A 26802-nucleotide genomic window follows, 5' to 3' on the forward strand; every position below is an offset into this window, starting at 1 on the left:
GCTGTGCCAGGGCGTCACATGGCTGACGATCCACTGGAGCGTGCCCTGCAGGCTCCCCCTCCAGGCCCAGTCCAAGAATCCATGGATCTGTCGCTGCAAGGCCAGCGTAAAACGCCAACATTTCCCAAACCTGCTTTGCGGTGAACCTCACTACACGCTCCCAGTTGTTTTACGCCTACTATGCACCTTCTGGACTGAAACTGTCAAGACACAAAGACTCCCAGTACCTCAACTTCAAATCACGGCAAGGCGGTCAACAAATGGATCAAAAACCCCGCGCCGCTCATACAAGTCCGCGCCTCCGTACAGGCAGCGTGTAGTACATTTTTATACCTGTACTCCTACATCCATACACCTACACCAAATACATTGCGAGCAAGACGGTCCGTACTTGCAGCCAAACATCATGATCCCCAACGCCAAATATGCTCCGGGCAAGCATCCATGCATTGTCCTTGATACAACGCCTGGTCCGAACCGCAATCCTCTATCCAGGCCGTGTCCAACCCACCAGTGGAATGCCATGCCATGTCATGCCATGCCGTCAACGCCTCCCTCAACGCCTCCCTCAACCTACACACACCCACTCGGCAAACACGCACCATCGCGCAGTGCGGTCCGCCAGGACCAGGCCCCGCCACAGTCCCCTCTCCGAACACTTGATAATCGTCTCCCATGTGCCGCCGTCGCTGGCGTCCTCGTCCGTCAGCGCCAGCTTGCCTCCGACGCCGATGCCGCGCCGCTCCTCCTTCCGCATAAGACGGAGGATCTTGCCGCCTGGCGTCTGGATCGCCAGCTTCGCCGGCTTCTTGCCTGCGACGGTGCCGCTCGCCGAGCTCGGGTTCGACCCGCTCACACTCGACGCCGTGATGCTCATGGCCGAGCTGGGTCGCGCGAACGGCACGGGGCTCGTCGCTCCCGGGTTCGACGCCGGCGTCAGGGCTGAGTGAAGTCCGCCGCTCGACAGCGAGCTGGGGTGCTGCCGGATGGCAAACACAAAGGTATTGTTCAGGGCCAATCGCTGGCACTGAGGCTGAACCACGTAGATGTCGTGCCGCTGCGCGTGCGGTGTCGGATGTCGCGTAACAAACTCGTACGGCGGGTTCTCGCCCGAGTGGATGATGGGGATGGCAAACGCGAGCGGGTGAGGAATATCCTTGATGCTGTGCATCAGGCCCCTCTTGCCTGCGTAAATCTTGAGCGTGCCATGACCCTCGTCACCCGGCAGCAGCGCCTTGACCGTGTATCGCTTTGCGCCGTTGAACCACTCCGCCTGCGCCAGTGCCCTCTTCTTGACCAAGTCGCCGTTCTCAAACACGTCTCCGTCTGTGTCCTTGGCAAAGCCTCGAGCCTCGACTTCGGCCGCAATCTCGACGTCGGCCGGCACGTTGAACTTGATGTGCACCATCTCGAGATCCTCGATCCTCGTCGCAGAGGTGTTATAGTCGACCATCTCGATCTCGTTGCGGAAAAACGACGGACAGGTGCACGGCAGGTTGAGAAGGATCTCATGGGCCACGGGCGGCACGACGTGTTGCTGATCGTGGTGTTCGGGCACATGCGTCCAGCACGCTTCCGTTGGCCGAGCCAGGAACCACCAGAAGTCGGCCGTATTGCCGCTGACGCTCGAGTAGCGGGCTCTTTTAGGGTTCGACGGGCTTGCCAAGCAGCAGTCCATGATGCGCCACTCGTCGTCGACAACGACGGCGTTCCACCAGTGGTTCGAACGGGGTACCACGTTCAGGTCCGTCACATCGCCGGGCGTCTTGAGGTAGCCGCGTACAATCTCGCATCTCAGCCCGGCTGCGGCGCACATCTCCATGACCAGCACGGCATACTCTTCCGCGCAGCCGCGCTTGCTCTGGATCACGCGGCGCGTGTCGATCTCGCCTTCGAAGTCTTCTTCCCAGCATATCTTCTCAGCGACCCAGGTGAAAATGGCCCGGAGCCGCTGTACGTCGCTGCGATACGGCCGACAGACATATGTCGTTGCCAAGGTGATGGCGGTCGTCATAGGCGGAGGCTCGCCGATGAAGCGCGAATTCTTATCAACCTGGCTGAGGTTAATGGCCTGGTAGTTGATCGGATCCGCCACCGGCATCCCATTTGCGCCCTCGTCACCCTCAATGCTTTCGTACAGCTCATCGACCGGGTTCAGTGCCGGGTGATCCATCATCTGGCAGCGGTCCCTGCGTTCGCTCCGCTCAATCTTGCTGAGCGAGTTGGAGCGGTTCACATCACGTCTCACCTGTACCCAGTCGACGCCGCCACCTAGGCCCATCTCGCGTGCCGAGTCACGGCCGGCGACGGGAGGGCCGCTGATGGCCGCCATGCCAGATGACAGGTTGGTAGAGCTGTGCCCGGTAGACCGATTAAAGGGAGACGATCTCACCGAGGCGAGGCCCGAGCCGGATCCGACGGCGATACTGTTGCGGTTGCTAGCAACCCCAGTCTTGGCAGATTCGAATATCTTCTTGAAGATGTTGCGCTTGGGCGCCTTTGGATGCACAAGGCCCCCCAGTCCTGCGTTGAGGTCCTCGTGGAAACCCGCTTGAGACTGAGGGCGCTGTGCCACTGCGTTGCTAGCATGACTGCTATGATAGGTGACACCAGAGAATGGCGTCTCGGGTCGCTCGAGGATGTCGGCCTCGCGTGAGCCCAACGCACTCTGGGCGCGCTGGTGATGGGCGCGAGCCATGCTACCTGCGCTGGTCGAGCTGAAGCCTCCCGCCGAGATGCCACTCCAAAGCGTCCTACTGCTGCTTTGAGTGGAGCCGCTGGCATTGCTTTGATTACCAGCCGACGAATTGGTTGCATTGGTTTTGGTGGTATACGTTCGACTGACCCCTTGGCCAATCTCGTAGGCCGACTTGCGGCTTCGCAGCTTGCGCTCAGCATTGTTCTGTTCACCGCAAGACGACTTTGGCCGATCGTAGGGATGGCCTTTGGGTGGCGGTGGCGGTGGCATGTCCTCAAGAGCAGCTTCAGGCATGCTCACGCTGTGCTGGTGTAATGTCTGAAACTGCTTCTCCATCCGCTCCACGTAGTTACTCAGCTGTGGCAGGTCGTTGGTGTTGCCCCTTTGGCGGCCCTGATACGACGTGTTCTGGGAGGAGCCGCCGCTCCAGGTCTCGTAGCCTTCATCGTGATGCGCGATACCCGTCGAGGTAAGTGGTCGGGCGCTGTCACCTCCCCTGCGCTTGGACCGGGGGGACAACGGGGAAGCCATGCCGAACGACTCGGGAGCCCAAGGATCAGCGGGCGGGCCCAGAGGCTCTGGTTCCCAAGAGCTCCCAAGACCTTCAAGCTGATCCAGCTGCTCCATGACCCCGTCCATTGCCTCTCGCAATGGCGAGGGCGTCATATGCATCTCATCTGGAGAAGGCGGCCGGGGCGACACGGCCCGGGGTGTGCGTGGGCGATGGTCCAAGGACCGATCGTCGTTGGTCATGTAGGAAGGTTGGCGAGACAGATCATGAGGCTCGTGGAAAGAGAGCTGCGATCCGGGGCGGTAGGGAATGTAGGATGCTGTAGAGCCCTGGCGGGAAAGGTCAGGGTGGCTGCTCTGGTGCATGTCGTGGGACCTATTCCGGGCAACATGGCGATGAGGCGGCGGAGGCGGCGGAGGCGGAGAGTCTGCTCGTTCTGACGGCGCCCTGTGACTGGGAGCGCGGTGCATTGACGGCGCGGGCGATGGCGCTCTGGAACCATAGCCGCGCGTCTCAGGAGGGGACGGCACGCGGCCGATTCCCTCATGGACACTCCTGGCGGGTGATGTGTTGGAGTTTTCTCTGGACGGTGGCTTCGCCAGCGACGGCTTTGCCGACAGCTGGGGGTCCTTGAACGTCGTCGGCTGCTTAGCTGTGGTGTAGTGAGGAGCCTTGGCGTACGCCTCGAAGGGCTTGCGAAACGTCTTGGACTTGCCAGGCATGTTTTTGGGACTGGGCGTGTTGCTTCCCGGGAGCGGGCTCACGGACCGCGTTGTCGGGCGGAACTCGTCAGGGAGCACCTCGACGAAATTGGAGGGAAAGGAGCCAACTGTTCTGCGATCCCGGTAGAGACGACCAACCCACCACGAGCCGTCACCGGCATTCAGGCACTCGATCAGATCTCCTTCGATAAAGCCGAGATCACGTTTGGACTGTGAGGTGCGGTCAGCGATCTGTGCTCGCGGGAGGATGCATGCTTTGCCATGCGTTGCCATGCGATGATCAGTCTTGCTTACCTCGCCTCCCCAGGAATACACGGCCCGGCACCAACACGGGAACCGCATGGGTAGCGGCGACGGCGCAGGCACCATGACGGCTGCTTGCGCGGTCGCGTGCGATTAAGGTTGGTGCTTGCTGCGTCGCGGATGCGTTGTGGCGGGCTTGTATCGCGCAGCAGATGCGTCTGTTCGTGTTGACGCTGCCGACGGCGCAGCCAGAGCTTGCAGGGACGCGCCGGTTCGAAAGCAAGGTGTCGGTGAGATGGCGCGGAGGGCAGTCTGCGGGTGCGGCATGGACGCGGACTGTCTGGCGGGTGGTGAAGCTGGCGTGGATGTCAAGACAGCATGACGGGAAGGCGGCGGGTGGTCTGAAGGGAGACGCCCTCTCGCGTGGGCCAACAAAGACGGTGAGCGAGCGACGGGGAATGAATGATCCAAGAAGCACAATGTCTCGACGCGCGGGATGACGGTGACAACACCGCCTGTTTCTCGCCTCGTCGCAGCCTCTCCGCCAGAGTACGAGTGCCGGGGCGTGGGAGTGGCAGTGGGAGTGGGAGTGGGAATGGGAATGGGAGTGGGAGCCTTGGCCGGGATTGGCCTTGGCTGCCAGACCAGGCAGGGGAGCTTAAACAACAGAGGGGCATCGGATCTGTTGTTGCCACGACAACGGCGCCGCTAGCCAGTGAAGGGGCGCCCCAAACGGCTGCTTACCGCTGGGTTTTAGCGGCCCGCCGATGCCCCAGGCGACGCGTGATGGGCGCCCACGCCTGCCACGCTGAGACCGCCCGCTTCAGCCTAGAACCTGAACCTACCTACCTACCTAACCCCCCCACAGCCCGCCCAGGGGCCCGCTGGAGCCCGTCACTTTAGGTTGGCTTTACCGCCGGGGAGCCCTACCAACCAGCGTCGGGCGCACCACACCTCGCCAGCTCGCCTCAGTGATCAATCGCTTTTAGCGCACGCCAGAGGCCCATAGCTGCTGCCCATGCTGCCCGTCCCACCACCTCACCCCAGGGCCGCCATGGCGACGGCTGGCGTGCGCTGTGCCGCAACGGACCAACCGGCGTCCAGCGTTGGCGGCGCACACCCGTCATCGCAAATTCCAGCGAGCCGCACCACCCGCACAGCACCTGGGCACCAACAGCCGATCTGATCAGTGTGGGCGGCCGGGCACCAAAGCTCTGGCGATGTGGTGGGCGGGAGGCACGCAGCACCCGGCGCATGATATGTAGGCAGACGATGCACCTCTCGTCGTCTTGCTCTTTCCCCCTTTACGCCGCAACACCATCGCAATCCGCTGCATCACCATGCAAGGCCCGAATCCACGACTCTTCTCGACGGCATCGCTATCCCAGTCGTTGCGCTCCATCAGGCCCCCGACGGCCAGCTGCCCCGGCTCCTCACAGCTATCCCAAAGCGGAATACAGTAAACAAGCCTGGGTCCGAGCTCCCCCCCAGCTCCGCTGTCCCAGACAACGGGGCTCATTAAACCAAGGACCCCGGGCTGCGAGCTGCGCCGGGTTGCGGTCAGAGAGTGAATTGACTGTGCGACCCAAATAATATCTGACGACCGCCCTCGCTTGGGTTTCGACATTGGGCTCCCTCGTCCCGATAAGCCTCCGTCTCGACGTCCCGGTGCTGCAACGTGAGGCAGCGACAGCGACAGCGACAGACACCACGTGCTCAGGTCCCGCCGTCCCGCCTCCCATTGCATCTCTACGCAACGCAACGCAACGCAATCGCAAGCAGCGCACCTCAAGCTGTCCGCGGACGCTGCGCGCAGACACAATGGCCGTCGAGGGTGTCGCCGAGCACTACCAGGTGTTGGAGGAGCTTGGACGTGCGTCTCCTCTCCAAACACCACGGTCTCGAGACAGCAATCGCTAACGCCACGCAGGAGGCAGCTTCGGAGTCGTGTACAAGGGCATCGAAAAGGCCACAGGCGAGACAGTAGCCATCAAGCACGTATGCTTTACCCTACGCCCATCCCCGTCCCGTATCCCATCTTCTAACAGTTCCCGTCGCAGATCGACCTGGAATCGAGCGAAGACGACATCGAGGAGATCCAGGCCGAGATCGCCGTGCTCAGCACATGCGCGAGCCCCTTTGTCACTCAGTACAAGGGCTCCTTTCTGCGAGGGCACAAGCTGTGGATTGTCATGGAGTATCTGGGAGGCGGCTCATGCCTTGACCTGGTTCGTCGCCTTCTCCCTCGAGATGCCCCTCGCAGACTGAAACTGACACATGGCAGCTCAAACCGGCAAATTTCAGCGAGACGCACATTGCCATTGTCTGCCGCGAGCTGCTCCTGGGCATCCAATACCTCCACAGCGAAGGCAAGATCCACCGCGACATCAAGGCCGCCAACGTCTTGCTCTCCGAGACCGGCAAGGTCAAGCTCGCCGACTTTGGCGTCGCCGCCCAGTTGACAAACATCAAGTCCCAGCGCAACACCTTTGTCGGCACACCTTTCTGGATGGCCCCGGAAGTCATCCAGCAGGATGGCTACAGCTTCAAGGCCGACATCTGGTCGCTGGGCATTACCGCCATGGAAATGGCCAACGGCGAGCCGCCGCTGTGCCACATCCACCCCATGAAGGTTCTCTTCCACATCCCCAAGAACTCGCCGCCCAAGCTCGAGGGAGATTTCAGCCGGGACTTCAAGGACTTTGTCTCCCAGTGTCTCACAAAGGACTACGAACGCAGGCCGTCCGCCCAGGATCTCCTCAAGCATCGCTTCATCCGCTCCGCCGGCAAGGTCGAGGCTCTGCAGGAGCTCATCGCCCGGCGCCAGATGTGGGACGCCAACCAAAATCGCCAGAGGCATCCGATCTACTATCAGGAGACGCTGCAGTCGATGGCGCCAAAGGACGACGACCAAGAGTGGGTGTTTGACACGGTCAAATCGGTGGCCCCGCCCAGGAGGCCGACCATCAAGCATCGAAAGAGGTCCTCCATGCTGGGCTTGGAAGATGGCCTCCGAAGGCTGGACGTCAGCGAAGGTCCGCTCGGTGCTCCATCTCCTTTACCCGACACTGTTCGAAAGTCGACGGTGCGCCGTACACCCTCCATCGCCCGTACCTCATCAATTCGCTCCAATGGATCGCCTCGTCCGTCTCTGGCCGCTAAGAAACCGCTACAGCCCGACATGTCCTTTGGCAATTCCGGATCGACCATGCGACTATTCCGGAGAGTGCCGTCCGATAGCTCGACATCAGGGCAATCGGGCCGTCCCACATCACCTGACGATGTCTTTTGCGATGAGAACTTGCCGCCTCCGATCGCGGCCCCGATAGAACCGTATGGCAAAGAGGCCGTTCTCGGGCGCAGGCTTTACAACAAGGCCGTGGAACCTAGCTTGGCCGAGCTGCATGCTCAGACGTCGGCCATGCAGAAGCGAGAAGCCCTGGCCAAGCTCTCCGATGCATTCGCGACCCTTGACGCGGTCGACCCCGAAGGCGCGTATCATTTGATGAGCAGTCTCGTGGCGTCCATGTCACAGGACAAGAAGCTCAACGCAGCCCTGCTTCGGCAGCCTCTGCAAAAGGTGCCTGATGACGGGACGCCGCAGGGGACCGTCATTATTAAGAGCTCAACGCCCTCTGCCGGCAGCCCCAACAAGCTGGTCCTGGCGTCGAATAACCCTCACCTACGGAGCCACCGCCGACGACAGACGGAGACGTCCCCCCTCAAACTCAGCGAGAAGGATTTCGAGAGGGAGAAGCAGTCGCTCCTCGAGGAAAAGTACCCTGGTTGCGACGCGCGTGTCGGCATGGAGCACTGCAAGCAGCTGTCCGACGTGCTCTACCAGCGCTGGACGGACAACCTCCGCATTCGCTGGCCCGCTGTTTGATATACGACAGCGCCGTGCTGTGATGTAATCCGAGTTGAATGGCGTCGACGTCATTCAGCATTTTCTTTCTTTGTTGCTGTCTGTTTCCGACAATACCCTGAATGGACTGTACGATCTTGTGTGCGGAGCGAGCATGTATTTGCATACCCCGGCATTGGAAAAGCATGACAGGCATTCGGTTGTTGCTCTCATGGCAACCCCTTTGCGGGCCTGCCCTGTTTATGAGGTTTCGGGTCTGTTGGGGTCCTGGTCTTTGCTTTCCGCGGGCGACGGCGTTGGGGAATCATGGGTTCTGGGCTTTAGGCTTTCATTGCGCAGGTTTTGGACGTAGGTAGTGTACGATCACTTTGTGAAATAAGGAAGATCTCATAGAGGCAGAAGCTCGTGTCCTGCGATCCGGATCTGTGAAGGTGTGGGTATACAAGTATAATACACGACGTGCCAGCCGATGCCCCTTGGTCGCTCAGTCTCCTGGTCTCGGGCCCAGGGCCAGCTTGATCCGCCAGTTTTTGAACTCGTCTGTCAAAATGTCCCCATGACCCGTCTCCTCTACCCTGAAGACCTCGATGGTGGGCGAGTGCGGCCGCCTGCGTATCCTCCACACGCCCTCGTCGTTGATGGTCCTCATCAGCCCTGCACCCACAGTCAGTACGCGGCGAGCAAAGGCCAGGGGAGCGGGGGAAACGAACAGTCGAGAAATGCGGCGGCAAAGTTGACGCACATGTTGCCGTCCCAGCGAGGGTTGGGCCGCGCCTTGACCGTGTCGGGGATGCGGTGCGTCTCAATCTCGTTGATGTCGACGAGGACGCCGTCGCGGGTGCGGAAGCCGACGATGATCTTAGGGACGCCGAGGAGGAAGGACTGGATCCAGTACTTCATGAGCTTGCGGTGGAAGTTGTCCAGGTCGCCAGGGTTGCGGATCTCGGCCGATGTCTTGAGCTCGACCCAGTTGATCGGGGCGCCGGGCTCTTGTGGCTTGGAGTCCCAGACTGTCGCTGCGTGTGAGCATGGGTTCCCCAGGCGGGACGAGGGGGGCAGGGGTGGAGTGGGTTGGGGGAGGGCGTACTGGCATCGACTTCGCCGCCGAGGCAGAGGACGGCCTTGCCGATCCCGGTGCGGACGACGGAGCAGTACTGCTCCTTGTTGTTGACGACATGGTCCTCCCGGCTCTCGATGTAGTCGCGAGACGTCTCGTCCCAAGTCGCGGGCAGGGTGGAGAGCGTCTCGAACTTGTAGCCTGGCAAGAATGTGAGATGGCGAGCTTCTCACAAATGGCAAGGCAGGGGAACGCACCCCAGAACTGCATCACCTCTTGCGGCGGACCCCCTCGTCGGGGTGGCCGCTGAGCCTCTTGCCTCCGCATGGCCATCTTGTGCTCGTGGCTCTCCTCGATGAAGCTGAAATGGTCAGTAACATGCTCTCGCCCGTTCACAGAGCCGGGCCCAATCCTACATGCAACCCTGTCTGTGCGTTAGCAGGGTGCCCAACGTCTCGTTGATGGGGAGGAAGCGGTACTCACCTGGTACAGCGTGGCGTTCATTTCAAATCTACAGCCAGTCAGAGGAGATCCGGGGGCGGCACGCGGTATTCTTCAGTACCCATCATTCTGCTCAAACGGAGTCGCTAATATCTGCAGGAGGGGTTTCCACCATTGTCAGACATGGACGCGGCTCGTGCGGCTCGTGAGTTGCGACGGCGTTGGCCAACAACACATACCTTGGTCACCATCCCGCGCCAAGTGACGACGTTGGCGTCAATCTTCTGCCCCGTCTCCTGCTCGTGAGCGACAATGGTCTTGAGCAGGCTGTCCAGGTGCTCGTCCCGCGAGTCATCGTGCTTCTGGAACGAGTCAAAGCCCTTGGACAGGTCGGCGCCCAGCCTAGGTGTGTAGTACCACTTCATGGAGCGGTCACCGAGGTGGAACTCATGATTCTCGTCGTACGAGAAGCAGGCGAACTCCTGCCGAAGGGGGGGCGTCGTCAGCGGGAGCGTGTCCGTTTGGTTTTCTCCCTCGGAGAGGTGGGGCGAGATGAGGCTCTGCGCGGCTGACCTTGGGTCTCTTGACGGGCTGGCTGGGACCGGCGAAGCGGCCCACGGGCTGTATCGAGAAGTTTGCGGCCATGGTGAAGGGCGAGTGCCCGCAGGGAGGGCCTGCACCGGAAGCGAGGCCCGGGCTTGCGGGCGGCGGAGGAAAGTTAGCGATGCGATCGGTTCGCGTACTAGTCTCTGCTCGATGAAAATGAATGGAGGTGAAGCGGTTGGGTTAGTGACGTCGTGGCGTGGAAGTGAGAGCTGCCGTTGGCGTTGGTGGTCGCGTGGTGTTGAAGGTCGTTGAATGGGCTAGGTAGTGGATACGAAGCATGGAAGCAGGAACCTCCAACGCCGCCCAGAAGCTGTGCTGCTACACCCGAACCGGCGCAGACTTAGCCCACGCAGAGTTTCACAGAGTGCTCGCGCGACAACGGCCAGCCAGCGACAGCATCACCGATCAACGAGCTCGATTGAAGCAGATTTACTTCGCACATTTTGTATCATGATGCGGTTGGTCAACATCATGCATGAAAATTGCGTCTTGGTCCTCAGCTGAGAACTGGCAAGCGCGTGAAACGTGAGCCGCCCCTCGAAGGCCAGCAGCATGAGGCAGGTTGGCCACTCGCAGCGGCCCTTCCAGCTAACATCTTCAAGACTGCCTGCAGGAGAGAAAATTTGCTTCGCTATCGCTACATGAAGCATCAAATCCTCTCCCTTGCGTACCTAGTAGTCACGGGGCCAGACGTGGCCGGACCGTTGAACCCCGTGGGCGACAACTTCCATGGCAGACGGGAGCCATCGCCACCCATCATAAAGTGCCTTAGATGACAGGTGCGAACGACCTCGAGACATGCATCACCTACCTAGTACTTCGTATGTTGGATTCGACGAAAGCTTGCCCATGGTGTGGCTTGCGTCTGAGCGGCGACCTGTAACCCGGGCTGCAGCAACCCGGGTTGAAAGCGGTGGCCTGTAAACAACGCAGCGACGAGATAATCGACTGAGAGACACTGATCACTTGTAGAACTGCATGGGAGCAGGGCGAGGTGGGTTGCACACCCAAAGAGAGCGATGCCTGAGCACCCCCGCCTTCAGCGCCAGATCCATGGATCTCTCCAGCGCCGCCCGTCGCACAAACAGCCGGGGACGGGCGCTAACGGGTGCCACCAGCAAACACACCTATGTGCGCTGTGTCCAGGGCCCTTTGTGACGGGTGGTGACCAGAGCTGCTGAGAGCCTGGAGGGAGGGAGAGCAGGGCACGCCCGGGCAACCTTGGGTAGGTTGGGAGCTCTAGTCACTGGCAAGAGCCACGAGTGATTGCCCCCTTCTGCCCTCTTCTCAACAGCTTTCTTCCACTTCTCCCAAATTCATTCGCACCCCTCCGCCGGACAACTTGGCCCGTCGCCTTTGATCTCTGCAACCTCGCCGTCTTGCATTTCGCAGCCCTTGCCGCGCCGAAGCCAGCACACGCCCGGGGCTCTTCAACCGCCCCATGTCGCCGAGCTCGTTGGCCCGCAGCGGGAGCCACAGTGACAGCGCCAGCGCCAGTGTCGAGGTGCCCAGACAGCACGTGATTGCCGCGCCGCCGCCAGCTCCAGCAGCACGACGCCCGCGTGGGGCAGCAAGAAGCTCGACTCGCAGCCTCGCCCGCTCCATCGTCGTCGCCCCGGCATCGCCTGGCTTACATCCCGCCCCGACCGCGGCTGCGACTGACCACACGTCGGCCCCAGCTCCCGTCGCGAGCGCAGCCCATACCCAAACGTCGGCGCGCACAGCTCCCGCGCATCGTCCGAGCGTCGCCGACACGCAGAGTCAATGCCCAGATCACGCAAGAAGGCCCCGGCAGGACGAAAGACGAGATCCAAGAAGAGCCAGAAGCAGGACGTGCACCCCGACGACGACGGCGGCTGGTACACGATCAAAGGCATCGTTGACGAGCGACAGGGCAACCGCCGCCGCGTAGAGTACCTGGTGGAATGGGACGATAACCCAGAGACGGGCGAAAAGTATCCCGCTAGCTGGGTACGCATGCCCGTCAATTACCCCGTCGCGCGCGTCGTAGCTAACCTATCTCTCACAGAGCTTTGAAGTCACACCAGAGGCCCTCTCCGAGTGGGAGGCGCTCAAAGCATTGCACGGCGAGAAGGAAGCAGAGGAAAGGATCCTGCTAGAAAAGGAGAAGCCTCTTGAGTCCGAGGACGAGGGCGAGAGTCTACCGGCACCGCAGCAGGAGAACCCTCTGCCATCGGCGGAGCGGGAGAGTCCCTTGCCATCGGCGGAGCGGGAGAGTCCTTTGCCGTCGGCGGAGCAGGAGAGCCACTCACCTCCGGCAGACCGGGATAGCAGCCAGGACAGCCAGCCTCCCCGCCCATCCAACTGGAGGAAGCTCGAAGCAACCCGCGCAGCGTCATCTAGGCAAAGATCCGTCAGCCCAGAGCCAAGCGAGAGGCCGCGCAAGATCCGCAGAGTCGACTACAGCCTTACTCCCTCTGAGGAGCCACCTTCCATCACTTCCCGTGCGTCGGTTGCCTCCTGCGAAACGTTCGAGAGCCCAGAATTGGATATCGCGCGAGCTCAGGCTCCTACTTTCTATGTCGAATTAGGCCGTAAGCGCCCCTCATTTGACCCAGCCGAGTACGAAAGCCAGAGCGTTCCCAACACCCAAGACAGCGGAGGCACTTCACAGCCATTGGCCGACTTGGAAGCTGAAGACGAAAGGCACGCCATCAACTCTCAACTTACCGTGCGAACGACTGTACCTGACTCGCAGGATCCCTCTGGCGAGAGCTCTTGGCTACAGGGAAGCAACGAGGCCGCAGCCTCGCAAGCCTTGGCGTCAACCGGGGGTGCTCTAGGACTCAACTCACAGAGTCAGTCGATTCCGTCGGAGATCCCGTCGCGACAGCCCGAGTCGCAATCATTCCCGGCCGAGAGTCAGGGGCCTTCCCCGGCCGTCTTTGATCCCCAACCAGACGACCAGCCGAGCGAGCGACAAGAAGACTCCGCTTCAGTACCGCATTTTGAGAGCGAGGCGGCAGTCGAGTCTCAGGCGAGTTCTGTATTTCTTACCCAGCCACCTGCCAGATCCTTCCCCGCTGTGGAAAGCTCTCTACAGAGTCCACGACCACTGTCATCTGGTCACAGCGCAGTCCAACAGACACCGGTATTCGAGAGCCGTATCCCACCCGACGTCCGTCGGTCAGCCACGAGCGCCGAGCCCGTGTCCCAAGACGCTCAACTTGTACATCAACCCGACTTTGGCTCAGAAGAGGACCCCTTGACCACACATAGCATTCAGCGGTCTGAAGCAACTCCCGACGAACCTGGTAGCCTAGCTCAAGAGCTGGTAGACTCACTATACCAATCTTTTGAAGGAGGTAAAGCAGTCGACACAAAGGGAAGCGACGACATGGAGGGTGACGGCGACGGCGACGGCTCCGAGCCGCACCGCTCCGCGGCGGAAGACCTGAGTCAATTAGTTCACCTTGACGAGGTAGTGACCCCTGAACATCCGCCGGACAACCTGCCTCCCGCCGTTTCTGGCCCACCGCAGCCATCAGCGGTCGACCTGCTGAACCGCATGGTCGACGAGGCCTATTCGACGACTCCCAGTCAACCTCCCTCTGCAACCCATATGCTAGACGAGCCTCAGCACCACCAACAGGCTACCATCTCACCCGCCGACATTTCAAGGCATACAGAGTTGGAGGGCACAGCGCTCCCTTTTATGCCCTCGCTCACGGCTCACGAAGCCCCGTCGTCGAATCTATTCGAAGGCGCAAGCTCGGAGCTACCGCCACAGATGGGTCAGGTTCTCAGCGAGCAAGCCTCCAGTGGTTCTAGCGAGAGTGACATGGGCCCGCAGGATCCAAAACACATCATCACCCTCCCGTTTCAAGCCAGTCTGAGACCGTTGTACGATGACACTCTACTGGAATACAAGCGGGAGGTCACCGCGTTTGGCACAATCTTCAACAACGAAGTCTATGTGCCACCCAGCGAAGCTTTGGTCGGCAAGATTGATGAGCTCCTGGGGCGGTTATTCGGCATCTGCGACTATCCACAGGACGCGGTGGGCACGGTTTTGGAAGCTTTGCCACCTGCCCAGCTCGCCAAGTTTTCATGCGACGCGAATGCCAAGTTCAACTTTTTGTACGAGCTCTTGCAAGGGCTGCAGAAAGATGTCAAGATACTGGTGGTGGCTCGCTCCGTCGAGTTACTCCGGCTTCTGCATGCTCTGACGCAGGCCTTGGACGTCGAATGCGTATGCGACGCCCTGGGCATTATGGACAGGCACCCTGCATCGGCAGCTACGGTCAGACTTGCGTTGTCCGACGAAGACGTCAACGGCTTTTCCTTTGACGTAGTTGTGGGATTCGACCATACGTTTGCGAGCTCGCCGGTGTTGAAAGGCCTGGAGGCAGATGAGGACGAGCGCCTCAAAGGCCCCCTGGTGCTGATCCTGGTCACGACTCACTCGATTGAACATATCGACCTTCATGTACCCTCGGACATGGGCCCCCTGGAGCGAAAGAACGCGTTGCTGGCCGCAATCGTTCATGCCCGAAAATTGATGAGCGATCCTGACAGAGGCTACCCTGAGCCACACGAACTCGCAAGCCTGTTTGTTCAATACCTCAACGGAGACGTGGACGGGGTTGCCTGGGATCCTATCCCAATACCAGACGACATCCTTGACATTTACTTGAATTCTCAGACTCGTTCGCAAATGCCTCCGGCAATTGCGGCAGATGACAACGGACGCAAGCGCAAGCTTGTAAGCATGGATGTGCCCATTGCCGCGCCAGGTCGCTAACTTAGACGCAGGACGAGTCCGACGATGACGAACCGAAAAGGATGCGCGTTCTTCCAAGCAGGGAGCCGGCAATCAAGGATGATGAACTGCCTCTCCCCGATGAAGTCCGAGACCTGCTTGCTAGTGTCGACCCCAACTCAACGGCCATCAAATCGACACAAGTGCAGGTCAAAGTGTCCCTGGCCGTCATGCAGGCCCTTGCTGAGCAGGTACGAGTCCTCAAGGTACTGCGCGCACGATACTAACGATACTAGCGCGCCGAGCTCGAGCGCAAGCTTGCGGCCAAGGATGCCGAGGAAGAGTATAAAAGCGTCATCGAGGGACTGTCCGTGCGAGTCAAAGAACATGAACGGACGTCCCGTAAGATTTACAAAAACTATCGAGAAGCCTTGGGCGACCGAACCCTGTTCGAGAAGGAGAAGCTCAAGGCCGAGGCTGCCCTGCAAGCAGCAACGGCTGCGGCTCAGAAAGAGAGCGACAAGGCTCGCGCACAGATCGAGGAGCTAGAAGCGAACATTGCGCGTCTGACTGCCGGGGCCTCTGGTGAGGACTCACCCTTGGCCGTGTCAGAGCGGCAACTCAAGGAAGCCCAAGGCAAGATCCATACGCTCGAGAAGCGCCTGGAAAATGCACAAAACGACGCCGCGTACGCCCGAAACCTGTACCAGGACGCGTCCACGGCGGCTGCTGAGCTTAGGAACGAAAACAGCCGGCTCACTGAACAGAATAGGGCCTTGGACGAAGCGAAGACGGCAACCCTCGAACGCGTCCATCGGATGCAGACCGAGCACGAGAGTAAAGAGTTTTTGGGACACATTGGCCACCTCAAGCAGCAGCTGAGGGATCGAGAGAGAGAGCTGGACACGCTCCGCGACGACGTGCGGCAGCTCAAGAACGGGCGAAGGGAGACTCGCCAGTCTAGCGTGCCGCGCAGTCCCCGGATGGGCATTATGAGCCCGCGCACCGGTCGTGCGTATGCCGGTCCCGCTAGCAGGGGCACCAGCCCGGCGGCCGCCGGCGCTGACGGTCCCGGCACGCAGTACATGAGCGTGCAGCAGCAGGGCAACGGGCGATGGGGGAATCATCTCCGCGACTAGGCACTATTATATGGCGTTGGGCTATGGTTTGGCGTTTTTTGGACGCGGTTATCTCGGGTACTAGAGAGGCAGCGGTCTTGACTTTGGAGAGCAGGACTGCGGAGGACGGGTATCTCGTATTGCTCAACCAGACTGACCCGGTGGGGTGTTCTAGACTTATACCAATTCCTGTGTGGTCGCTGCTCTAAATTTCGAGTGGACATCGGCATGGAAGCAGACTTTGATTTTAAAACAGGTGCAGGCACGGATACCGGTTTAGCAGAGAGAAGACAGATCACAAAGAGATGCGGCGTGCATATCCTAGTGCTATGACACACGTTTGCATTGAGCAAAGTCAACAAGACGAGCCCTCCGGTCTAATCCCCCGCTCAGCCAAACCCTCCGTCAGTATAACATGTACAAGATTCATACCGGTGCACCGGGGGACGGGCGTCATCCCCGCAGCGCCGGCGCTTTTATGGTTGCCCTTTATTTCTCCTCGGGGTACAGGTCCTCCTTCAGCGGCACGCCAAGCTCTTCCCGGAGAGGCTTGAGCTCCTGGAGGTATTGCTCGTACTGTCCCTTGTTCTCGACCTTGGCCTTGACGCCTGCGAGGGTGGGTTAGCAGCTGGCCAAGCGTTGGGTCGGCGGCATCAATCGGCGGCGCGACAACGTACCCTCGAAGATGCGGACGGCGGTGGCGAAGTCGTTGACCCTCCGGGCGGCCTTGAGGGCGGCGGCGATGACGGTGGGAGAGGGGACGAGGTCGTAGGCGAAGGCGTTGTTGAGGTTGCGCTTGGGTCGTCAAGGTCAGCTGTTGTCGCGGATGGAACCGGGACGAGCAGGGCGACTCACCTGGAGCTCGAAGACGTCCTGAACGCTGTCAAACTCCTTCTCGAATCTGTCCCCGACATCCCGTCAGCAATTGAGTCCTGCAAGCGGCGTTTGGGACGCCAATGGGCAGCACCCGGGCAGCCCAGTCGACCTGGAGCAATATACTGCTCATCCGGCCGTACGGGCGCGGCATCTCGGGGCGAGAACGAGGTCGGGTGCGCCGGATATCTGCCCATTGCGTCGGCGCGCGGCGGGCAACGTCGCGGGTCTCACCTGGCGGAGAACTCCTCGAAGGTCTCCTCGGCGTGCTCACTGCGGCGGGCAACCGAGGTGCTGAAGGCGGCCGGGCGGGCGACGACAACGGCGGCGGCGGCCGAGCGAGCCATCAGGGGCTGCGCGGGGCGGGCGGAGGAGGCGCGGAGGAAGGAGGTGGAGCCGCGGACGGCGACGCGGAGGAGAGACGTGGACGGCATTGTTGGTGGTTGGAGATGCGGAGGGGCGGGCGCGGCGTGACGGATGGGCTGCGATGCAGTTGAGGTGCTGTGATCGTATTTTTCGGTGACGGTTTGCAGAGGTGTTGTGAAAGCAAGAATCGTCTGATCGCCGATGACTAAGCTGGCGGTAGCCTGACTGCCAAGGGAGCGAGGGACAGTGTGAATTGGATGCGAGGGGAGCTTGCTAGGCCGGCGGATGGGTGGAGATGGGACCGTGCGGTTGGTTTCGGACACGGCGCGTCTGATAGCGTTGCCGCCGGTGCTGGCTGCTGCTTGGGGGAGCTTTGCTTTGGCCCGATTCCAATTCGTCACTGGGGCCGCGCCTATCAGCGCTGCCGCATTCCACCCCAATGCAGCCAACCTGGGCAGCGACAATTGAGTGCTCGCGGCAGTGGGCCGGGCGGCCGGCAGCAGCGAGCGTCACAACGACGCGCTGCGCTACGCTGGTGATCATGAAAACGGCGGCTGCTTAAGTCGAGGATTGGAGTCGGGTATTTCTGCGATGCGCCTTTCTATACGTGTCCATGGTGATTTTTCTTGCTGCATCTATCCATGATGTAATCCGAGTGAGGCGTGCATGTCCGATGCGCCGGCGCCTGCGACAGAGTGTGGTCTTCGACGTTGAGTTGCCATTGTTGAAGCTGCCGATCCCTTCGAACCTCACAAAGTCCTTGTAGCAACGCTACAAATCGCATGCATGCAATTGACCGCCGCAGCATTTCGTGCATCAATTGCCCGTTGCCACGCTCTCAACATTTTCAGCTCAGCAATGCAGCCGCCTCCCTCAGCCGGCACCTAGGCCGAGGCAACGTCGCGGACTCGTGGTCCCTGCAGCTGTAGGGTACGCTACCGCAGGCACGGCGTCTTGGATGGATGCCTGAGTCCTGATCCTGACGGGGCCACGGAGATTGGGCACACGGGGCGGAGGGCAATCTGGATAGCGCCGCCCGACGCCGCATCTGGCAGCCACGGCAACTTCAGGCGCGCGTGTCAGCGTTCGCGGCACGATGAGGTCACGTGCCGTCCACCCAGCTCGCCGGGTCCGGGCGTCTGATTGGCCACGCCGGCGACCCCAGCGAATCACATGCGAGCCCCGCGACGCAAAGTCGCTCTTGCCAAGTCCCGTCCCGTCCGCGCCGGCGGCGCCGCGCCCCCCCAGAGGTCCAGTGGCACAGAGGCCCAGAGGCCCAGAGGCGACCCCCCCAATGGGGTATGATGAGGCCTTGGAAAGGGAAAAAAAGCGCTGGGCACGCCAAATTTCCCCTTTTCGACGCGTGCCCCAGCGACCCCGACACGCCCGAGCAGCAGACTTCCCGTCCATCCCAAATTTTGTCCGCCCCCCCGTTCGCCCTCTTCCTTTCCCCTTCCCTTCATCCCTCTCTTCAACAACCTCCCAACAACCCGATCTTGTGCGTGCGCTCGGCTCGAGGGAGGCTGCCCCGTGTGCGATTGCTCTTTTCTTCTCGTCGTTCCTTGAACCAAACCCCCATACTTCGTTTTTGGTCGCGCGCCTGCGTCGATTACGTCGCGTCAACGCCCCCCCCTCCTCCTACACTCGAAACCTAATACGGCAACGAGTGTCCTCACCGGTCGCTGCGACCCGCGATCCATCAAACTCGCATCATCCCGACCGCTGCAATCGCGCGCCTGACAGCCGCCCGCCATGTCGTCCGCTCCGGCTTCCTTTTACGAGCAGCTGCCGCTGCCGACGCTCGACCGTCCCTTCGGCATCCACCTGTGGCCCATCTTCGACAAGGCATGGACCGCCGTCCTCGGCTACCCGACCGATGAGTTCAAGTTTGTGCCGTTTGAGACGCCCCTGTCGACCCTCAAGTCGAGCGCCATCTTCATCGTCGTCTACTACATCGTCATCCTCGGCGGCCGCGAGCTGATGCGCAACCGCGAGCCCTTCAAGCTCAAGACGCTGTTCCTCATCCACAACTTCTACCTCACCGCCATCAGCGGCATCCTCCTGGCTCTCTTCATTGAGCAGCTCCTGCCCACCGTCGTTCGCCATGGCATCTTCTACGCGATCTGCGACCACAATGGCGGTTGGACCCAGCCCCTGGTTGTGCTGTACTACGTGGGTGTCCCTATACGATGGCGAGCACGGCTCAGTCACTAACGCACGTGCGCAGCTCAACTACCTGACCAAGTACCTCGAGCTTCTTGACACTGTCTTCCTGTTCCTCAAGAAGAAGCCCCTGAGTGAGTCTTCACAGCAGCAGAGCAATTGGTCGGGATCTGACTAACGACGTGCAGCGTTCCTCCACTGCTACCACCATGGTGCCACCGCCCTGCTTTGCTACACCCAGCTCATTGGCTCGACTGCCGTCTCTTGGGTCGTCATCACGCTCAACCTGACCGTGCACGTGGTCATGTACTGGTACTACTTCCAGAGCGCGCGCGGCGTCAAGATCTGGTGGAAGGAGTGGGTCACTCGTCTCCAGATCATCCAGTTCATCATTGATCTTGGTGAGTTTCCCCTGCGCGATCACGCATAAATGCGGTTGCTGACAGTGCCCAGGCTTCGTCTACTTTGCCTCGTACACGTACTTCACCTCGACCTACTTCCAGTGGATGCCCAACGCCGGCACGTGCGCGGGTGAGGAGTTCGCCGCGTTTTCTGGCATTGCCATCCTCAGCTCTTACCTGGTGCTCTTCATCTCGTTCTACTTTGCGACGTACAAGAAGGGCGGCAAGGGAACGACCACCCGCAAGTCGCTGCGCCGCATGAGCCAGGCTCCCCTCCCCGACCCCCTCCACATCCAGGCGGCCGCCAACGGCACTGCCAACGGCAACGGCGCGAGCACCACCGGAGCCAAGACCAACGGCGCCACGACCCGCTCTCGCAAGGCCTAAGCGTCCGACCGAAGCCCACGGTCTCTCGCGGACAGGCGTGCTGCCGTCGGAGGGGAAGGGACGACAATGGCAACGCAGCCGCTCTCGGGCTGTCGACTGTCGAGGAGGCAAATCATTACAACCACGTCATACTATTCACAACTAATGGCGAAACACCTCGGCCCCTTTTTTGGAGTACTTTTCGATTTACGCAGTCGGGCGAATCTGGTCAGGAGTTGGGCCGAGAGCCGTCGCCAGCGCTGGCGACGTTAATATGTGTTTTTACTGGCGGTCACGATGATGGGGGGTTTGATGACACTTGTACGCTGTACTGGCTTGGGTTCACGGAAAGCATGACACGGTGACTGCTCGTCGGCTGGGGCCGAATTGCATGGCAGGGCTAGGGAGGAGTTGCTGCCACTACGACTTTTAATCTCGGCTGGCGGCCGTCGTGTAAACTGAAGCATCAGATCGCTCCCGGTCCGGAGTGAGGGGTATATAGAAGGTGGAATCGAGTCTCGTTCCGCATGTCTGCAAAGAGTTGTGGTGTGTACCTTGGTGCTGGTGGTCTGCAGGACGTCGCGGCTCGCGGCGGGAGACTGCAGCCCAGTGGTAATGGTTATGCAGGCAGTGTCCAATCGAGCGAGAGAAGCACGTCCAGGTAGGGCTCGCCTGCGACGAGGACGTCTCGACGTTGTAGTTGGCAAGGTTCTTTGAGCAATGGGTTGCACCAACGGCTCTGGTAAGCACGCTGACTGGCGATGCGACCGCGGCGGCAGTGAGAGGTATTCACCTGCAGCCAGCACCTGGGCCCGGCCTATTGGCTGAAGGTTCTCCGTGCAACATTCGTGTTGGAATCATCCTGTCGTTCAGGGGCGGCCGAGGCGCGAGCCTGTGAGGGACGGGCGTGGGGATGGATGGATGGACCTCGATAGGCGGGCAGGGCAGGCCTGGGCTGGGACGTGCAGAACCTGGAAGCGCCTTGCAGGGCTCCGGGCTGTTTTTAGGCGCACGGGCGAGCCTGGTGCCTCCGCGGCGGCGGGGGTGAGGTGCCTGGCCCTGCCTTGCCTGCTTGCCCTGCTGGCGTCAGTCGCTGAGGTGGTGGCTGTCGGGTTGGACCTGGGACAACCTTGGAGGTGCGCGCCAAGTGCCAGCGGGCGTCGGGTCCAGGCCGTCCCCCCTAGGTCCATCCCGTTCACTGTTCAGCGTCTCGACTAGCCGCAGCGTGGCCGCCTCTCCCCCACACCTACGCAACTTCATCTGATGTGCGCGCAGGCGGGCGGGCCCAGGGACAGGCACGAGTGCCCGCCCAGACGGCTTTAGCACGCGCAGCGCCCCACCCCCTGCGCTGTCATCTGGGGCTGCTAGCCCGGCCCGCTAACATTTGGCGGGCAGCTGGATTCAGTGCCGTCGGGCAGCCTGTGCTCCTGAATCTGAATGGGAGGGGTCGCATCAGCACGGCTTTGCTCTCTCGCGTCTTTGAGCGGCTTGCCTTGTTCACCTCTCGACATCCTCCTCACCAGAGAGAGCCGGCTGGCCTTGTCACGACTTTGTGTTCTCGTTTCGACACCTGCAAAGTGCGCGATCGGGCAGAGAGCGACGCCTGCCCAGTCTATCGCGAGCCAGGCTCCAAGGGCACCTCTTTTCGAAGCGCGCTCATCTCTGACCCTAGCCACCCGCGAGAGTGAGCACGACTGGCGAAGGCGTGAGAAACGTTTGCTGACCAGCTCTGCTCCAAGTTCAACTTTGGGTCTTGCCTCATTTGCAGGACGCGCCCAGGCCCCCGACCAGAGCAGCACCAGCAGCAAAGCATGTGCGCAGAGAGTACGCCTTGATCTATCTGACACCATCCTCTTCAGGCGTGCCACGACTGTCTCAGCGCCAAGAGACATATTGACGGCATAGCGTCCCTCGCTCCCTTGGTCTCACATTTCGACCGCAGCCTCGCCTGGTCATAAAGTTCTGTCCCCTCCCCTCCCGACCAGGCGCGAGCTCGCTCCCGAGCCGCTGCGCCGCCCGACGCCACCATGAGACTCCCTTTCCGCAGAAAGGACAAGAAGAAGAGCGAGTCGTCGTCGTCGTACCCCGAGGAGTTCCGCCCCTGGCCGCCCGCCACGACTTTTCACGCGCCGCCGACGTACAGGTCGGCGCAACTCCTGGACCAGTTCTCCCACGTCTTGCTGCAGCGCATCTTTGCCTTTGTCTGCCCGCACACCCGCGACGAGAGCTACGACCCGTGCGAAGAGAGCGCCGGCGACGATGGGTGCATGCTCTGCGACCTGCGGGACCTCTCACACTGCGCGCAGGTGAACCGGACGTGGCGGGCGAGCGCCGTCACGATCCTGTATGTCTCCCCCGACGACGGACGAAGCCCTGGCGTAGCTGACCCGGCCCCAGATATCACAGCGTCCGCATCGACCCGGTGCATTACTGCAAGCTGGAGGCGTTTCTGGCGGAGAAGCGCAAGAAGACGTCACGGTTTGATCGCAATGGCATCCCCGAGGACCCTGCGCTTGCCCGCCTGAGGCTCTTTCGACGAACCGTCCGTGATGACCCGACGCGGATAGGCAAGCTCGTCCAGTTTCTCAAGACGCCGTACATGATTCGAGAGTCCTGCCACGTCGAGCTGGCCCAGACCATCGCCGTCCTCCCCAATCTCAAGTACGTCGACCTGCCCGAGGGCATGTTCGCGGACGAACCCAACTACGCGACGCTGCGACTCGAGGTCCAGGCCCGATGCCCCAACCTGCGCAAGATGTCGTACGTCAAGGGATCCGAGAGGAGCTTCGCTGCCTTGGCCCAGCCCCAGGTATGGCCGTGCCTGGAGGTGCTGGAGCTCGACCGTCTGGACGTGGATCCGATGGTCCTGCGAAACGTCCTGGGATCACTCACGAGGCTTCGCGCTCTCAAAGTGACGGAGACGCCGAGCTTCTCTGACGAGGTCATGGTCGCTGCCGACAGCCTGCCGCCCATGCCGGCACTGGAGGAACTGGTGGTGAAGGATGCGCCACGGATGACGGTTGCAGGCCTGGTTGAGTATCTGTCGTGGTACGAGACGCAGTCGGCGCTCCGGGTGCTGACACTCAAGGACACCGGGGTCCAGCCCTGGCGGCTCCAGGAGGTACTGCAGATGGCGCCGGCACTCAGAACGCTTGCCATCCAGGCTAAGGTCCAGGATCCGTTCCCAACCAACGAATCGCCTGCGCTATTGTCGTCCAAGAGGCTTAAGACGCTGCGGTACGAGATATCGTCGACGTCTGGAGCAGGCCCGTACGCCACTCCCGGATACTACACGTATCTGGCGTCGTGCATCATGTCGGGCAATCTACCCCGGCTCCGAAGACTTTACGTGCGCGACGAGAGCTTTCCTGACAAACTTTCCGGACTGCCACCGCCCCAAGCCGCCTTTTCCGGTAGACGACCAGGTTCAAGCTCGTCCAACGCGAGCCCGCCGGCGGTACGAGTCTCGCCACTCCCCGTCCAGCCCCCTCGCTCCCCTACGTTTCCCAGCCGACAGCCCATGTCGCCCACAGGCAATCCTAACCGGTTCAGCTCCAACAACCCCTTCGCGCAACCTAGGGCGGGTGCATTCCCGCCGACGCAGACGCTCGAGGTGTTTACCAAGAACGACGAGTACGGCAAGTGGAACTTTGCTCGGGTCGACTCGTTTACCGCCGCCGAGACGGGAGGACACGGCGACAGACGGCCAATGAGCAGCTACGGCCTCGCCGCGGACGTGACGGGGCCGGGCTGGGACCGCGGAGAGGCGCGGAGGAGTGTTTTGATCGGCAACGGGACCAGCGGCTTCCTGGCGGTGCCCGGAGGCACGGGCGACGCGGGATTTACGCTGAGCGCGCCGCCCAAGCCCTTTGCCAACGCCGCGCGGCCTCGCAGCAGCGGCGGCGAGCCGACGAGGAGCAGGGGACACTGGAAGTAGGGTGCGCCGGACGCACCGATTTGAGTCGCGCGTGCGCGCGCGGGTGCCACGACGCCTCACCGGCCGTCGACGGGCACGGGAGATTGTGTTCATGTAAAGGGACGAAGAGACGCGAGGAGGCGCCGGGCAAGAATGGCTGACGATGGCTGACGAGGACAACGGTGGCGGCATCCCTCAGCCGCAACGTAATGACGGTTTCATGGAATGCATCTCGAAACGAGGCAACGAGCATGTTCACGTTACGGGGATAGCACCGTGTGCAAACGAAGAGAGTACATTGTCGGCGTCACCGATAGGGCTTTATGCACCACCGGCATCTCGCCTAAAGAGTAGAGTAATGCGATGTGTAACTATGCGTGAAGGGGGCCATCATGGGATCAAGAATATACCGTCTGCCTGCCGCCCTGGGAGCGGGCATGCCTTTGCGTTCTGTCAACCGTGGTGGCCCACCACGCGACGAAACATATGAAGTTTTTCTCGTCATGTCCATGCACACTTCCACGGCCCCGCCTGTCGCGAGGGCGCGGTGCGTCCGGCGCATAACGCTCCCTCATCTTGAGAGCATCGTCCCATGCCCTCCCTACGTTTTTTTATTTATGATTTCCATCATGTAAACAGGCCGCGGCGAGTCATGCCTGTTCGCCGGGGGAACCGTGGGCAGTTAGGCACCCGCTCGTCCCCTCCGCTCCCTCCCCAAGCGTGCCGCATCACGGGGCAATCTCTTAAGTAGTATTATGTATGTAGGTACGTACATGCATGGATGAATGAATGAATGGCCCCTGGGGCACGGCACCGTTGACGATGGTGGTGGTGGTGGGGATGCGGCGCGGTGCGGCGGGCGTATAAGGTAATGTAGGTAATGTGCCGAGGGTTGATGCGGGTGTGAATACTGTATGATGTACATACTATAGCCTGGGAGGACGACGACGACGCCCCCCTTGCTCGGCCAGATTGAGTAATGCCAGGCACGTAGCAAGACTATGAAGGGAACTTTTAAGCTTTTTTTGCAAGCCGGTCACATATGTGCGCAGGCCGTGTCACGGCTAGGTAGGGATCGTTACTCGGTAACTAAGGTAGAGAGATCCCGAGGATGGCTCGAAGGGATGAGAGGTCACTCGTACGACGTCTTTATTCGATGTGGACGGAGTGTACTTCCCTCCTCGTCTCCATGCCGGGCTCTGTCTGTTGCCCGTGGGCACAGATAATATCGCCCTCTCCGAATTGTGTGTTTGGTATCTCCTTGCCTTATTCATTCGCCGTCATCGTCGTCCCATGCCCGGTAAATACAGTACAGTGCATTACACTCCCAACTTACAGAGTATACTACGTAACTTGACGCCTCCACCCCGAGTGCCGGGAGGGCTTCCCGCGTTTGCGCTGCGTGTGTGCGTGCTCTCTCTTTCTGCGACGTTTCGACGGCGGCCCCAGCCCCCGGCCGCGGCCCGTGTCTGATGCACGTCATGCAACGCACGTCATGCCTCCTCCCCGCCCGCTCGCCTCCGGGCGGCCCGTCCGCGACCCGAGGGTTTTCCAGAACCCAGCGCGGCACGGTCAGTGTGCCCTGCCTGGCGTCATCGTCCGGGCCGGGTTTCGTTTCGTTTCGTTCCCCTCTCGCGGGTGCCCGGGGCGGGGGAAGCGGCAGGGACGAGAGGAGACGACAACGACACCTGGTCTTGCAGCCTTTTTTTCCTTCTTTATCCATGCAGTCAAAGTTCCTACCTCCCCTTCGAGAAGCCGAAGCCGGGACGCCGTGCTGCCGCCCGCCTCGCCCGCCACGTAGTCAACTCGTTTACGCATTCAGATGTCATTGCATGGGCTGCGGCAGCGGCTGCGCAGGCGAGGGAGGCTGGGGAGGGGAAGGCGACAACGGAGGTTGGGGGAGAGGTTGCCATCTACGTAAGAGGAGGTGGAACGGGAAAGGCAAAGGGCAAAAAGGAAGGGGGGAAAAGAGAAGAGAAAAAGCTGTCGTGTAACCGAGACCTTGCGCGGGAAAAGCTGCTCCTCGTGGCGACTCGCATATGCTCAGTGACGGCATTCAGGAGGAGAAACGTACACGATACACACTGTTCGTACGTACGAACAAGGACGCGGCATGCGTCTCCAAAAGTATTCGGACGGGCAGGGCCTTTATGGAATGCTCTGCCGTTTCACGATGAAGGCTCCCTCGCCCCCCTTGCCGAATGTCCCTCTCCTTCTGGCCAGTTCCCCGACAGCTGGCTGGCTGTTACGCAGATGTTACGACATGACACGACACGACACGACACAATGGGGAGGCGTGCTTACAATGCCCTGCCCTGTCCTGTCCGTCCGTCGTGGTCCGCCCGTCTGTGCAGCGCGCACTGCTCGGGCCGCACGCACGCACGCCCCCATCCCGTGAGACACCCGACAGAGACAGGTAACATAACATCCATACAAAGCCACACAGGCATGCAGATACCCATCGACAGAGGGGGTCTAGAAGCCGTCACGGAACACCCAAAAAGGCGAGGGGGCCGGCCAGCGTGCGGCCCCCGTCTGGCACGCAGACCTCAATATTCGCGTCGCAAAGGCCAGGAGGAGGGGTTCCCAACTTCCGTCCATGGCCGTGGCCGTGGCCCTCGTCAGCCCCAGCGGGGAGCGGGTTCCCGTTCTGGACAGAGCCGCGTGCCTGACGGACTGACTTGACTTCTGGCATGACGGGCAGGGTTCCTGGCCGTCTGCCCTCGCAACTGA

At 61.0% G+C, this 26802-nt stretch overlaps 7 protein-coding genes across 7 annotated transcripts; 4 read left to right on the forward strand and 3 right to left on the reverse strand.

Moving 5' to 3' along the window:
- Positions 1–568: 568 nt before the first annotated feature.
- On the reverse strand, positions 569–4300 carry PLICBS_009407 (cytokinesis protein 3; the record flags this gene model as incomplete). The annotated part of the gene is made up of 2 exons (XM_018325022.2): positions 569–4141; positions 4226–4300. The coding sequence occupies 2 exons, from the start codon at positions 4298–4300 to the stop codon at positions 569–571; spliced, it is 3648 nt and encodes a 1215-aa protein (XP_018176416.2).
- Positions 4301–5995: 1695 nt separating this feature from the next.
- Positions 5996–8060, forward strand: PLICBS_009408 (uncharacterized protein; the record flags this gene model as incomplete). The annotated part of the gene is made up of 4 exons (XM_018325023.2): positions 5996–6047; positions 6105–6172; positions 6235–6402; positions 6459–8060. The coding sequence occupies 4 exons, from the start codon at positions 5996–5998 to the stop codon at positions 8058–8060; spliced, it is 1890 nt and encodes a 629-aa protein (XP_018176417.2).
- A 463-nt stretch (positions 8061–8523) lies between these two features.
- On the reverse strand, positions 8524–10182 carry PLICBS_009409 (decapping endonuclease targeting mRNA; the record flags this gene model as incomplete). The annotated part of the gene is made up of 9 exons (XM_018325024.2): positions 8524–8693; positions 8750–9049; positions 9127–9297; positions 9354–9457; positions 9513–9520; positions 9580–9607; positions 9659–9690; positions 9777–10019; positions 10111–10182. The coding sequence occupies 9 exons, from the start codon at positions 10180–10182 to the stop codon at positions 8524–8526; spliced, it is 1128 nt and encodes a 375-aa protein (XP_018176418.2).
- A 1725-nt stretch (positions 10183–11907) lies between these two features.
- Positions 11908–16005, forward strand: PLICBS_009410 (uncharacterized protein; the record flags this gene model as incomplete). Its single annotated transcript, XM_018325025.2, has 4 exons — positions 11908–12114; positions 12173–14869; positions 14920–15117; positions 15163–16005. The coding sequence occupies 4 exons, from the start codon at positions 11908–11910 to the stop codon at positions 16003–16005; spliced, it is 3945 nt and encodes a 1314-aa protein (XP_018176419.2).
- Positions 16006–16473: 468 nt separating this feature from the next.
- On the reverse strand, positions 16474–17291 carry PLICBS_009411 (cytochrome c oxidase subunit 6; the record flags this gene model as incomplete). Its single annotated transcript, XM_018325026.2, has 4 exons — positions 16474–16592; positions 16662–16779; positions 16840–16885; positions 17092–17291. The coding sequence occupies 4 exons, from the start codon at positions 17289–17291 to the stop codon at positions 16474–16476; spliced, it is 483 nt and encodes a 160-aa protein (XP_018176420.1).
- A 1684-nt stretch (positions 17292–18975) lies between these two features.
- PLICBS_009412 (uncharacterized protein) lies at positions 18976–20174 on the forward strand (the record flags this gene model as incomplete). The annotated part of the gene is made up of 4 exons (XM_018325027.2): positions 18976–19395; positions 19451–19520; positions 19575–19787; positions 19840–20174. The coding sequence occupies 4 exons, from the start codon at positions 18976–18978 to the stop codon at positions 20172–20174; spliced, it is 1038 nt and encodes a 345-aa protein (XP_018176421.1).
- A 2006-nt stretch (positions 20175–22180) lies between these two features.
- Positions 22181–24090, forward strand: PLICBS_009413 (uncharacterized protein; the record flags this gene model as incomplete). The annotated part of the gene is made up of 2 exons (XM_018325028.2): positions 22181–22497; positions 22551–24090. The coding sequence occupies 2 exons, from the start codon at positions 22181–22183 to the stop codon at positions 24088–24090; spliced, it is 1857 nt and encodes a 618-aa protein (XP_018176422.2).
- Between the last annotated feature and the right edge of the window lie 2712 nt (positions 24091–26802).

Source organism: Purpureocillium lilacinum, assembly GCF_023168085.1.
Source record: "Purpureocillium lilacinum CBS 284.36 DNA, scaffold_7, whole genome shotgun sequence".
Classification (NCBI taxonomy): domain Eukaryota; kingdom Fungi; phylum Ascomycota; class Sordariomycetes; order Hypocreales; family Ophiocordycipitaceae; genus Purpureocillium; species Purpureocillium lilacinum.